Genomic DNA, 14,269 nt, shown 5'->3' on the forward strand with positions numbered 1-14,269 from the left:
TCCATTTTTATTTCTTTTTTTTTTTTTTTTTAAATATTATTTTATTAGTTGGAGGCCAATCACTTTACAACATTTCAGTGGGTTTTGTCATACATTGACATAAATCAGCCATATAGTTACACGTATTCCCCATCCCGATCCCCCCTCCCACCTCCCTCCCCACCCGACTCCTCAGGGTCCTCCCAGTGCACCAGGCCCGAGCACCTGACTCATGTATCCCACCTGGGCTGGTGGTCCGTTTCACCATAGATAATATACATGCTGTTCTTTCAAAACATCCCACCCTCACGTTCTCCCCCAGAGTTCAAAAGTCTGTTCTGTACTTCTGTGTCTCTTTTTCTGTTTTGCATATAGGGTTATCGCCACCATCTATCTAAATTCCGTATATCATTTTTATTTCTTTTTAAAGGTTCTTTGTATTTCCGTATTTTTTCTTTTCTTTTCTAATTTTCTTTTTGTCTTTTTTCAGTTGTCACTTTCTTAATGGTATCGTTTGATTGATAAACAGAAGCTCCCCAGTTGTAATGAGGACCAGATTCTCAATTACTTTTCTAGTATTATTTTTTGTATCCAGTTTAAGAAATCTTTTTCTAACCCAAGGTTATGAACTATCCTCCAGGGTTTCTTTTTAGAAGCTTTCTTGTTTGTATCTTTCACATTTAGGTCTGTATTCCATTTCAAATGATTTTTAGTATGGCATGTGGTTGGGGTCAAGATTCATTTTTCATGTGGATTACCAGTTGTCCCAGCACTGCTGCTGGAGAAGTCCATCCTTTCTCCATTGAATTGTCAGAGTGCCTTTATTACCATCAGGGGACCATATGTATTTGGGTTACATGTCTACATGTTAATTGTTGATGGATGTTGCCAAAGTGCCCTCTAGAAAGGTTGTGTCAATTTATACTCCCACCACTAGCGTATGAACATGTCTGTTTGCACTCACCCTTCGCCACACTCAATATTATCAGCCCTGAAATGTTTGCTGTTTGAATGGGTGTAAAATGATCTCACTGTAATTTTTGTTCGTAAATTCCTGTTATTAGTGAGGTGAGCATCTCTTTCTGTATGTTGGTCATTTTGATTTCTTCTGTGATTCTTTCATCCTTTATTCCCCTAGTGGATCCTTTTTCTTATTGAGTTATAAGAGATTTTAGTATGTTTTAGATGGTTATGTTGTATCTGTTTTATGTGTTTCAAATGCTTTATCACAGGGGATGGCAAACTTTGGCCTGTTTTTGTGAATAAAGTTTCATTGGAACACAGTCATGTCCACTTGTTTATCCGTCTTCTGTGACGGTTTTCATGTTACAGTGGCAGAGTCGCATTGTTAGGACAGAGACCATGTGGTTTGCAGAAAGAAGAAAAAAAACTTACTATTTGTCTCTTTATGGAAAAGGTTTGCCCACTTCTGCTTTATTGTAATTTGCTGTTTGTATACTATTGTTCATCTCACAGAAATTTTGTATACTCAATCTTGTCAACCTTTTTCTTTATAGGTTTTGGATTTTATGTGTCTTATATAAGAAGGCCTTACCTATCCTGAGTTAACAAAAATACTTCATATTTTCTTGTAAAGTTTTTGTGGTTATTTTTGGTGCATTAATGTTTTTTAATTCACCAGGATTTTATTATTTAAAATTTTACGATATATTTTGCTTAACCTAATATGTCCAAAGTATTATTTGCAGTGTGCAATCAATATAAACAATTGAGGAGAAAAAACCATTCTTTTTTCCTTTCAATGCCATGTCTTCCAGAATTTTATTTTTGCATATGGTGTGAGGTAGGGATCTAACTTTATTGTTTTCCAAATGGATAGCAAATGTCTTACCACCATTTATTGCCTAGTCTTTCTGTTCTCCATGGATCTGAAAAGGCTTCTCTATAATATACCAAGTTCTCTTATACCTGGGTTTGTCCCCAGGCTCTGTGGTGCTCCACGAATCTTTCTCTTCCTATGCGATACCACACTGTATATTTTGACCTCTTGTAGGGCTGTACTCCACTCATCTTTATTCTTTTAAAAAGATGTCTAGACTAGTCTCCCATTTATATAAAGCCTAGAACCATCTGGCCAGGTTTCATAGACAAAAGCATGTTGGAATTTTGGTTGGGAATTGCCGTGAGTCACAGATCAGCTCCCCAGGCTGGGTGGGGCAGGGATCGCCATCTCTGTTTTACAGATGAAGAAATTGAGATCCAGAGAGGGGAAATGACCAGCCCAAGGTCACATAGATGGGACGGGATGGGACAGGAAGGTATCTTACCTTGATTTGTTGAACCAGTAAAATTCAGCGTTTGTATATTGAGCACCTGCTGTGTGCTTCCCAAACAGTGTGCAGGCACTAGGGGTGCGGAGACCCAGTCCTCGCCCTAAAAGAGCTCCAGGCTCCCAGGGAAGTTGGGTGCATTTCCCCCAAGAGCAATAATGGGAGTTTGTGCAGGGCCTCAGGCTCCCTGAGAAGGGGAGCCCTGGAACTTCCCTCAGTGAGTAGTTGGGAGTTTTTGTGAGGATGCCAGAGGTGGAGAAAGGTGTCCCAGGCAGCGGGAACAGCATGTAGGAAGGCCTTGAAGCGATGACGGCTGGTCATTCCGGTCCTACCGTATTGCGTGGCGGTGACCCCTCCCCTTCTCTTCTCTGCACCGTCACCTGTGAACAGACAAGGGGACGTGGCTCTGCCCCCCTACTACCAGCCGGAGGAGGACGACGAGATGCCCTTCATCTGCTCCCTGTCCGGGGACAACGGCATCATGGGCTGCCACGAGATCCCTCCGCTCAAGGAGCAGGGCCGCGAGTGCTGCCTGTCCAAGGACGACGTCTACGACTTCGGGGCGGGCCGCCAGGACCTCAACGCCAGTGGGCTCTGCGTCAACTGGAACCGCTACTACAACGTGTGCCGCACGGGCAGTGCCAACCCCCACAAGGGCGCCATCAACTTTGACAACATCGGCTACGCCTGGATCGTCATTTTCCAGGTAATGCCCCCGTGCTGGTGGCTGGGGGTGGGCAGGGGTGGAGGGAGCAGCTTCACCTGGCCCTCTGTGCTGGGCGTTTGCAACCTGAGTCACTGAGGTCTGCCTGACCTGCCAGCACGACAGGCACTATCACGCCCATGTTCTGGACAGAGCAACTGAGGTTTGGAGAAAGGACTGCAGGCCCTCGAGTGTATTGCCTGAAGTCTCTGTGCCTCAATTTTCTTATCTCTAAAATGGGGGGTGGGACTTCCCTGGTGGTCCAGTGGTTAAGATTTTCACCTTCCCATGCAGGGGATGCAGGTTCAATCCCTGGTCGGGGAGCTAAGATTTCACATGCCTTGCAGCCAAAAAACTAAAACATAAAATGAGAGTAATATTGCAACAGGTTCAGTGAAGACTTTAGAAATAGTCCACATCAAACAAATTTTTTAAATTTAAAAAATGGGGGTTATAACAGCTCCCTCCCCTGCCCCCCAACCTTGAGTGGCTGAGAGGAATAAAGCAGACCATGTGAGCAGAGCCCAGCGTGCAGTGAGTGCTCGGTCAGGGTTACCTTCCTGCTGAGGTTGGAAGGAAGGATGGGGCAGGTGCAGAGGGTGGTGGCTGAGAAGCCGCTGAGAGGGCTGCCCTGCGAGCTTTGCTCTGGGGAGCAGCAGAATCATAGAATTCAGAGCCGAAGGTGTGATGTGATCACAGCCCAGCACCTGTGTTTGGAGACCTTCCGGCCCCAAGACGGGTAATTGCTCTGTGCATTTTGCCCAGAAGCCAACAAGACCACGGTGCTGGGGAGGACCCAGAGTTCGTCTTGCCCAAGGCTGCTCTGCTTTTCCTCTCTGGGAAAGTGCGTGGGGGACAGAGTCACACCAAGCTCAGCACAGCCACTGTCCCTGGCTCACTGAGCTGCGCCCCCAGCCCTACCGGGCGGGCTTTGTTAATCCCACACACTGAAGAAGCAGCTGAGGCTCAGAGAGTGGCCCGGGGGTGAGCTGGAGTTGCAACCCAGACCCCCTCCCTGCCACCTGCTTCCTCCAGTCCTTCTGCTTTGCTGTGGAAGACTGAAAGGTAGGGAGCTCTGGAGCGAGAGGGACCAGGTTAGAAGTCCCCGATCTACTCCTTGCTGGCTGTGTGACATTGGACAAGTGTCCTAACCTCTCTGAATCTCAGTTCCTCATCTGCATGTTGGGGATGAGGATGCCTGCCCAGTGGAGCCCTTGGGAGAAGTATGAGACAGAACATGTATAGTGTCCCGGTGCACTGGGGGACCTCTGTCTGGGTGACTTTCCAGAGGCTCTGCCGTCTCAGCCTGTCTTTCCTGCTCTGTTCCGGCTGCAGGTGATTACTCTGGAAGGCTGGGTGGAGATCATGTACTACGTGATGGATGCTCACTCCTTCTACAACTTCATCTATTTTATCCTGCTCATCATAGTAAGTGTCAAGGGAGCTGGTGCTCTCCGGGCAAGCTCCAGGACCCACGGGCCAGGGGACCAGAGAGTCTTCGGGAGTCCCCAGGGTGCCCCTCCGAGCCCACAGAGCTGAGTGGGAGAGAGCAGGAGGGGCAGTTTTTAAATGCACCCGAGCCACGGGTGATTGAAGGAGCTTGTTGGGGGTGGCTGCTGGAGGCATCCATCACTTCTGATTGCCTTCATTTCTCATTTCTGGGCATTGAAATCCATCCAGCACTTGAGTTTCTCTGCCTTGCAGTCTCTGGGGATACATTCTTTTCTGACCATAGCAGAGATGCAGCCCCCAGATGAAGCTTCTCAAGAGCTCCAGCATCTCCCTTGTTCCTGGGGCGGGAAGATGAGATGCTGTGAAACCGAAGCCTGGGGTGTCTTCCCAGGCAGAGTCTGGAGGGGAGACTGAGCTGGCTGTGGGCTCCTGGAGCTCCTTGGAATTCTTGGAGAGACCCACATCTCTCGGGCATCTCTGCCTTGTGGGGGGGACTTGGAGGTGAAGGGGGGCTCTCTCTACCCCCAGAGGGGGCCCCTCTGCTGGCCAGCCCCTCGGCCCCCACCACAGGCTCCCCTAAGCTTAGAGCTCCTTCACTCTGTCATACCTGACAGCCTCAGCCACAGCACAGTCCCCAAATGTCGAGGTGATTCACTTCCAGGAGAGTCACTGCTGGCTCCCTGCTGCAGGGGTGGGTTGTCTGGCTTCCTGGTGTCAGGAGGGGGTGCGCTTGGCGCTCTGGGGCAGCACCCCCTCCTGGGCTGCTGGGACTTTGACCTGGGGGTTCAGGACAAACTGAGCTGAGATACACCCGCTGCTGGCTTAGCTTCAGTGCCTCCCTGGGGGTGCTGGAATGCTTTTTGTAAGGAAACACTGCAGATAGAAGGAGAAGATCCCAGGCTTTGTTCGGCATCCCTACCCATCCACTGGTTTGTTCATTCCCCAGCACTTTCAGGGAAGCCTGCACTGTGCCAGGCTCCGAGTGCTGGGTACCGAGCAGTGGATCTGGCCTGCCCTGCCCTCTGGGAGCTCACAGTCTCATTGGGGAAAACGGGCTGCAGCAGGCAGGGACCAGCCGCATCTTAGGAGCCGCCACAAAAGGAAGCCCAAGAGGCTAAGGGAGTCCAAAGGAGATTTCTCGCCCCAGTCCAAAGGGATGGGGAAGTGAGAGGCTTCCCGGAGGAGATGATGCCAGCATCGAACCTTAAAGGCTGGAGGGGGAAGAGCCAGACGAAGCGCCTTTCTGGGCAGGGGGCGCCTTGTAGAGACCCTGAACCCAGACAAAATCCTGCAGTGGGGCGGACTCTGAAGCACTGGGGTGGCGAGAGGAGCCTTGAGATCCAGGGAGAAGCAGCCAGACACTTCATCTGCTTCTCCTGATGGAGTTAGGAGTGGCTCTGGGGGTGGCAACTTTCACCGTGATCCTGGGCAGGCCCCTTGGCTCCTAAGCTCACGGTGAAGTGGGGAACAGTGACGGCCCCTGGTTCATGGGCCCCAGGGCGGGTTAGAGGAGACAGGGTCTGCTGCCCGCACAGCTCCTGGCACGCAGTACTTGCTCAGTAAATGTGTCCTGCTGCTATTGTTGCTGCAATTATTGGGCCCCGGGTGGCAGCCCCATTGCAGGGAAAAGGGTGGCTGGCGGGAAGCTGGGGTGCTGGGTTGGCCAGGTGCTGGGAAGGCGGCAGCGAGCAGCGCCTGAGCGACCATGCTGTCCTTTGACCCTCACAGCCCTGGCCAGGCCGGGTTACCTGCCCATTTATCAGGTGTGGACCCTGAGCCTCAGAGAGGTGAGGCGCTTGGCTTAGACCACACAGCCAGTGAGGGTTCTCAGCCCTAAGACCCAGGTCCCCCGTGCTCCTTCTGGCTGGATAAGTCCTAACCTCGTCTGAGCCTTCTGTTTGACAGATGGGGAAAATGGAGGTCCAGAGGGAAATGGGGTGCTTTCTGGTCACCCAGGGACAGCGGCTGCAGGGGCAGACTGGGCAGAGGCCGCCAAGTGTGAGTTCCCAGTGGGCGGGGTCCATGTCCCTCACACGGGCCTGCAGAGCCCGTCTCCCAGAAATACAAAAAGCAAATGAGGGAGGCATCTTCTTAATTTAGAAGCAGGGGATTTTCCCAGAGTCCTCTGGGCCAGGAAGCCCCCTACAACCCTCACAGCTCATCTCCCGAACCCCGGCTACCAGCCATGCTGTTGGGGAGAGGAAGGAAGAGGGGATGAGCGACTGACCGTCACCTGCAGGAACCTTCTGGTGGGTTACCTGGAGGAGGGTGCAACACCACCGCCTCTCTCACTGCAGCTGAGTCTGGTCCAAGGCTCAGCACGTGTCTGGGAGGAGCCTGCCTCTGGAAACTGGGCCGGAAAGGGCCCTTCTGCCTCTGGTGGCCCTTGGAGTGGGGCCTGAGGACTTGAGGCAGCAGAATTCCTAACCTTTCCCTATCACCCCATCCAAACACACAAGCAAACCCTTTCTAAAGAAAACCTCTCTAGTGGGGTCTGCGGGCCCAAGTCAAGGCCATAGCGAGGGCAGGGCTGGGGTGGGTATCAGGGCTAGCAGAGCCTGCGGGGTCTCTGCCTCCCTCCCCTGCCTCAGCGTCGATGTCCCAGGCGGGAGGGCAGCTGTGGTCAGGGTCTCGGGGTCCAAAGTGGGTGGGCTTGGAAGCAGGCTTCAGGAAAGCAGCCTTCTGGGGGGCTGCCCGGGCCACCCCTGTCCTGGGCCCCAGCCTCCTCTGGGAGCCAGGCCTCAGTGATCTTTTCTTGTTCCTATCTGTGCCCGTGCCTCTCCGTCTCTCTGGGCCCTCCACACCCTGCCCCTCCTCTCTCTCCCTGTTCCCACCCTCCCCCGTCTCTGTGCCTCCCACATCCCCATCTCTGTCCTCTCTGAGTCTGTCTCACCCTCCCTCGGCGTCTCTCCTTGCCTTTCTCTCTGTGTCCCTCTGTCTCTGGCCGTCTCTGTGCCTGTTTCATGTCCGGGATCTACCCTGCCCCTCCCCCTGGTCCTCTCTCTGCCTCTGCCTCCCCTCTGCTCTTTGCCCTGCCTCCATCCCTCCGTCTCCACCGCTGTGTCTCCTGCCCCATCTCCCCTTCTCCCTCTCCCACCCTCCTGCGGCCCCCCGCCCGCACCCCCTCTCACCCCGCCATCCCCTCTGTCCCTGTCCTCTCCTCCCGTTGGTCACAGGTGGGCTCCTTCTTCATGATCAACCTGTGCCTCGTTGTCATAGCGACCCAGTTCTCGGAGACCAAGCAGCGGGAGCACCGGCTGATGCTGGAGCAGCGGCAGCGCTACCTGTCCTCCAGCACGGTGGCCAGCTACGCTGAGCCCGGCGACTGCTACGAGGAGATCTTCCAGTACGTCTGCCACATCCTGCGCAAGGCCAAGCGCCGGGCCCTGGGCCTCTACCAGGCCCTGCGGAGCCGGCGCCAGGCCCCCGGGACGCCCGGCTCCGCCACGCCCGGGTCCCGCGCCAAGGAGCCCAGGCACTACAGTAAGTAGCGGGGCCTCCAGGTGGCTCCACCCAGGCCTGGTGTGTCTCCAGCTGGGGACTCAAAAGCAGCAGTTTGGAAACGTGGCCTGTCTCTCCAGCACAAGCAGAGGTGTCCATCTAGTTCAGAACCTGGGCCTTCCCCTGGGAGCTCCAGTCCACACTGTCAGTGCCCTGTCTCCTTTCCTGACCACCTGCTGGTGCCTGGCCTGGCGTGGCCTAGCCCTGGACTTGGGGGGCCTAGCCCCATCCTGGAAATTCCCTTCTGATCCTGTGTGTGCACAGGACTCAGGCTCCACCCTGGGCTCCATGCTCGAAAGAATGAACAATAATCTGTCATTTGTTGTAGTTCAGTGGCTCAGTCGTGTCTGACTCTTTGCAACCTCATGGACTGCAGCACACCAGGCCTCCCTGTCCTTCACCATCTGCTCAAACTCATGTCCATTGAGTCAGTGATGCCATCCAACCATCTCATCTTCTGTTGTCCCCTTCCCCTCCTGCCTTCAATCTTTCCCAGCATCAGGATCTTTTCCAATGAGTCAGCTCTTTGCATCAGGTGGCCAAAGTAGTGGCGCATCTGTCCTTAGTTTTCAGATCAGTCGCTCAGTTGTGTCCGATTCTTTGAGACCCCATGGACTGCCAGGCCTCCCTGTCCATCACCAACTCCTGGAGCTTACTCAAACTCGTGTCCATCTAGTCGGTGATGCCATCCAACCATCTCATCCTCTGTCGTCCCCTTCTCCTCCTGCCTTCAATCTTTCCCAGCATCAGGGTCTTTTCCAAGGAGTCAGTTCTTTGCATCAGGTGGCCAAAGTATCGGAGTTTCAGCTTCAGCATCAGTCCTTCCGATGAATATTCAGGACTGATCTCCTTTAGGATGGACTGGTTGGATCTCCTTGCAGTCCAAGGGACTCTCAAGGGTCTTCTCCAACACCACAGTTCAAAAGCATCAATTCTTAGGCACTCAGCTTTCTTTATAGTTTTATAGTTTTCCTTAGTTTTGTGAAACTATAAAATCCCTCAACACTGCAGGCCATCCCCCTCTCACTGCCCCCACCCGTGGCTTCCTGCTGCTACCTGCCTGCCTGCTAGCACACCTGAGCTAGTGTGTCGGGTACTTCACGCACTGTGATTGCTCCTGCCTTGGGGCCATTTCTCTTGCTCAACTGTAGACAGTTCCAGAGAGTTAGCCCCTTAAGCTTCAAAGGGTTTTCCATTCATTTTCTCATCTGTTCTAGAAAACAGTCTTAAGAAGGGAACAGAGTAATATCGGCTCCCATGTTCAGAAGGGAATATGAAGGTCCGGAGGGATGAAGGGAGTCACCCAAGGTCACACAGTGTGTTAGGGACATCAGAGTTACAGGCTCTGCTGCCCCCTGCCCCCCAACCCCCACCCCCCGGGGGATGTGAACCTCTCCGGTAAGAGGAGGCAAAGGAGCCACAGGAGGTGAGCCCCACCCCAGGCCCAGCCCTGCCCCCCAGTTGGTGCCAGTGAGGAAGTCAGCCAGCCTCAGGACCGCACCCCAGAACAGCGGCAGCTGTGACCCTGGATGGCCCGGCCCCTCTGCAGCCCTCCAGTCTCCATCCATGGAGTGAGGATGAGGCCAGGCACTGTGGAATCAGCTACCCCCAAGCCCGGCTCCCGCAGTGCTCATGTTCTGGGAATCTGAGATGCTCGGAGAGAAGCTGGAGAATTCATCCTCAGGGCGGCCGCCCACCCGTCCCCGGGCGCCAGCCGTCCAGGCGTGGTCTTGGAGGAAGCTCCAGGTGGCCCGTGGGCTGGCCCAGCACGTGGCCGGGGGAGCGGGGGTCTGGGCAAGGCTGGCACCCTGTGTTCCTGGATGACGCGGGGAGGGTGTTTACTGCTTGGGACTTCCTGCTGTCGCCCCCACTCTCTCTGGAGAAACTGCGTGGAGAGAAGCCCTAGAGGGCTTCTGGAGGGAGGTCATATCCCTGCCCTGGGCCTCTGTGTCTCCCCCAACTCCCTTCCTTGGGAAACAAGCCTTAGGGGGGTGACCCCATGCTCAGCTGGACTGGGAAGTGCTTTGATCTGATCTCCGATGCTGAGGTGGACCCACCCCTGGCAGCCCCACCAGTCTAGAGGGTGAGTGAGTCAGAGAGCCTTGTCCAGGGGTATTTGGTAGCAAACGTGGAAATGAAGGGTAGACATTGCAGGTCTTTCTTTCTCTTTAACATTATATATTTTTTGCTACACAAGCAAAACCCATTTATTCTAGGAAAACATAGACAAATATAAAGAAGGAACCAAACACCCAGACAGAGCCTCTCTGACACCTCTTTGAAATGGTTCATGGATCATAGAACTTGGATCCGATACTGGCCTAGCTCCTCACCACTCCGGGGACAGCCCCGGAGATGACAGCTTCTGCCCCTGCCACGTGTGGGGACCTGTTGCCCGCTCCCCAGGGCCCACCTCGACTCAGCTATGTGGAGGGGAGCCTGGGGGCGGGGAGAGGTGCTTCTAGAATGAGGACTTTCCTTTGCCCAGGACTCCTGCCTCCTTCTTCCCTGGATGCAATAGACCCCAGGAGAATTGAGGAATGTTGAGGCCACCTTGGCTTCCTCTGAGAGGTGTCTACCCTCCATGCCGGCCTTTTCAGCCATTTTCCAAGCTCCATGATGTCGAGAAGCAAAACAGTGGGGATGGGCTGGGGTACCTGAAGGGTCTTTTGGTGACTAATCTCGGGGTGCCACAGGCCAGGAAGTGATGGAGCAAGGACACTCCTCAGGGCTCATCTGCATCTTAACCAATAGAACACACCCCACGGCTCTGTGAGGTGGGGACTTTTGGTCCCTGCTTTTTCGTGGGGGCCAGGAAAGCCCAGAAGGGGAAGCACGTTTCCCCAGGGACCATGAACCGTCGGCCTCCAAGCAGCGCTGGTGGGTTCCAGACAGACCCTGCGGGCTCACGCAGGTGGTGGCCCAGGTTATGCCAGGCCGACTGCAGGTGGGGACTATCTCCTGGGTGACCTGAGGGCCCGACCCTGACCTCTGCTTCCTTTCCAGAGTTATGCCCCCGACACAGCCCCCTGGACCCGACGCCCCACACGCTGGTGCAGCCCATCTCTGCCATGCTGGCCTCTGACCCCACCAACTGCCCCTGCTGCCAGCACGAGACCGAACGGCGGCCCTCAGGCCTGGGCAGCAGCAGCGACTCGGGCCAGGAGGGCTCGGGCTCTGGCGACTCAGGGGGCGGCGAGGAGGAAGCCGGCGCGGATGTGGCCCGGACCAGTGAGGACGGGGCCTCCTCGGAGCTGGGGAAGGAGGACGAGGAGGGGCCGGCCGACGGGGCGGCCCGGCTGTGCGAAGACGTGTGGCGGGAGACACGAGCCAAGCTGCGGGGCATCGTGGACAGCAAGTACTTCAACCGGGGCATCATGATGGCTATTCTGGTCAACACTGTCAGCATGGGCATCGAGCACCATCAGCAGGCCAGTGGGGAGCGGGGGGTGGGGCACGGGGTGGGCTGGCATGTGTGTGCCTGGGGCCTGCCGCACACCCGCGGTGTGTCTGTCTCCCCTGTCCTGGGTCCCATTCAGCCACATGACCTCAGTGCCCAGCCCAGGGTGAGGCAAGGAGGTGGCAGAGCTCAGGGTGGACGAGTGACCGAATGGTCGCCTGGGGTGAGAACCAGGGGTAGCACTTCCTGTCCCTCTCAGCGTGGACACCAGGTCACCCATAGCCCGTCCCCCACCAGTCCCTGCTGAATCCTCATTTCTGTTCCTCACCTCTGCACCTGAGCCTTCCTGTCTCTTCTCTCCAAAACACCTGGAGTGGTCTTTCCAGAGGCTGGGAGCGCCCTGGCCCCAAACTTCCACGCCCTCCGTCGCCCTCGGCACAAAATGCAGACCTTTTCACTGACGGTCAAAGCCCCTTATACTCTACCCATGAGACGCCTTCAGCAGGTGGGGCGTCCTCCTATCCCTGACCCCCCAGCCCCACTTCCTGCCCCCATCACTGCAGCCCCACGGCACTGAGGGTTAACCTGCTGCCCCATCTCCCTTCTTGGCTGAACCTGTGGCTTCTTCTGTCTTCAGCTCTGGAGGCATGGGGTGCAGAGACCGTGTTGATGGAGTTAAATGGTGGGTCCCAGGTCCCCTGGGCCATCAGGGGGTACTGCCCAGGGTTTAGAGGTGAGGCGAGTCCAGAGAAAGGGTCCCCCAAGGGGAGATCGCCGCCCATGGGGGCGGGGATGGCTACTAGAAGGTGGCAGGAGCGCAGGGAGAATGTGTGGTACCAGGGGGTATTTATGGGGGCGCAGGATGGAAGGCTAGGGGGTTAGCACAGATGTCTCCATTGCTCACACTTGGCTGACAGCCTGGACAAGTCAGTCCAGCCCTGGCTTCTTTTGGAAAAACATCATTTTCTGGCTCCCACTGTTCCCCAGACGCTAGGTGGGGTCCCTCCCTTAACCTGCACCCCAACTGTTGAGGCACTCTGTCTAGGAGCGAGCAGGAAAGCCTTGAGGCCCAAGGAGGGGATGTTACTGACCCGAGATCCCACAGCCAGTTGGGGTCAGATTTCATCCCCCCCTCTGCCAGGGTATAGAGTTTCAACACCCCCTTGGCTTCCCGGTGGTCCTCTTTCTGTGGGGCCCCCCACCCGCCCACAGCACCCCGGGGCGGGCCCCACTCTCATTTCCCTCTTCATTAGCTCACCAGGCACAGGCTCCATTCAATTTCCTTAAATGCGGCCCCTGGGGCTGCCGCCACACTCTGCTTAGAGCTGCCCGTTTGCCAGCCATTCCGGCTTAATTACGAGGGTCTCTGGGGAGGGCCAGTGGGGAGGCTTTCTGCAAGGGTAAAGCTGGTGGGACTGGCAGCCTGGATCCCTTCGCCTCGGGTCCAGTCTCCTGGCCTTTGCCTGACCCAGTGTCCCTGGGGAAGGCCCCGCAGTGAACTGGTGCTGCGGGGGTGCTGCCTCTAGCTTCTGGATGGAGCAGCACCCAGGGAGCCGGTCACAGTCCCGCCCCACCAGGGCCTGAGCACGGGCCCTGCTGATGGCTTGTGGAACCAGCTCACAGGAGCCCGTTTTCTCAGATTCCAGGATTTTGCAAGCCCACCCTTTCAAATGGTTTGGCCATGGCGGGGGTATTCACCCAGTGGAAACTGCCGTATGCTGCAAATCAGAGCTATTTTTCAGAGGCCTGTTTGCTACTGTACCACTGGTTCCCACCTTCTCAGCCATCCCTCCAAGGAAACACGGTGGCCGCAGCTCTGACCTCTGGGTCCAGCTTCTCCCTCTCCAGCCCCAGACTCAGGCCAGGCCATGGTCCCTGCTCGAGTCCTCTCAGGGTCTCCCCGCCTGGCCTGTCCGCCTTCTCCTTCTGCCGCATCCTTTTGGGCAAACACTTAAGACTTCAGATGGCGGGAGGCGGGGGGGCTCTTCTCATTGGTACCAAGCCCCACTTGGTCTCCCCACTGGGGTGCCCTCACTGGCACCCTCTGCCCTTCACAGGAGCCGCGCTGGCCTCCTTGTCCATGAGCAGATGCCCTGACTTCGTGCCCTTTACCTCATAGGGATTGGCTCCCTGGCTCCTACTAAGCGCCAGGCCCTGAGCCAGCTGGTGTATTGAGTCTTCACCACCAAAGCAGGTATTAACACCACCTGCCCCACCCCCCAACCTGACGCCTACCACCGGAATGCTGAAACCCGCTGCTTCATCCCTTGGTTCTGCTGTCGCCCAGCAGGGTGACTTTGGGCAAGTCACTTGGCCTCCTTCAGCCAGTAGCCCCATCTGGAAGTGGGCACACGAACCTCTCCTCCCAGAGCAGCTGGGAGGGTCAAATGGGTTAAGAAGCCTGACGCATAGTCCACTAGTTAGGAATGGCTTGTGAACTTTTGTTGAAACCTCACACCATCCCTGGGGCTTCCCCCATAGCTCAGTTGGTAAAGAATCCACCTGCAATGCAGGAGACCCCGGTTTAATTCCTGGGTTGGGAAGATCCGCTGGAGAAGGGACAGGCTACCCACGCTTGGGTATTCTTGGGCTTCCCTTGTGGCTCAGCTGGTAAAGAATTCAGCTGCAATGCCAGAGACCTGGGTTCGATCCCTGGAGAAGGGAAAGGCTACCCACTTCAGTATTCTGGTCTGGAGAATTCCATGACAGTTCATGGGGTCGCAAAGAGTCAGACACGACTGAACAACTTTCACTACACCACGCTTGGGGTCAGTTTACCCAGCTATCATCTGGAGCTCAAAAAAATTATTAAGGAAAAAGTGAGGGGGAGGGAAGATTTTTAAAAATATTCTCTTTAAAGCAGCTCTGAGCAGCAGCCATTGTTTGGTGGAGCTCCGCGAAGGGCCCGCTCGTGGGGCGCGGGTAGCTCTGCTCCACGCCCCT

General features: G+C 55.5%; 1 protein-coding gene across 1 annotated transcript in view; it reads left to right on the forward strand.

Moving 5' to 3' along the window:
* Positions 1-14,269, forward strand: part of CACNA1I (calcium voltage-gated channel subunit alpha1 I) — a 106,231-nt gene that overhangs the window by 57,258 nt on the left and 34,704 nt on the right. Inside the window, exons 6-9 of the mRNA XM_065923864.1 lie at positions 2,661-2,976; positions 4,309-4,401; positions 7,602-7,908; positions 10,933-11,357. Of these exons, the coding sequence (XP_065779936.1) occupies positions 2,661-2,976; positions 4,309-4,401; positions 7,602-7,908; positions 10,933-11,357 (1,141 nt within the window). The remainder of the gene's footprint in view (positions 1-2,660; positions 2,977-4,308; positions 4,402-7,601; positions 7,909-10,932; positions 11,358-14,269) is intronic.

Source organism: Muntiacus reevesi, chromosome 1, assembly GCF_963930625.1.
Source record: "Muntiacus reevesi chromosome 1, mMunRee1.1, whole genome shotgun sequence".
Lineage (NCBI taxonomy): Eukaryota > Metazoa > Chordata > Mammalia > Artiodactyla > Cervidae > Muntiacus > Muntiacus reevesi.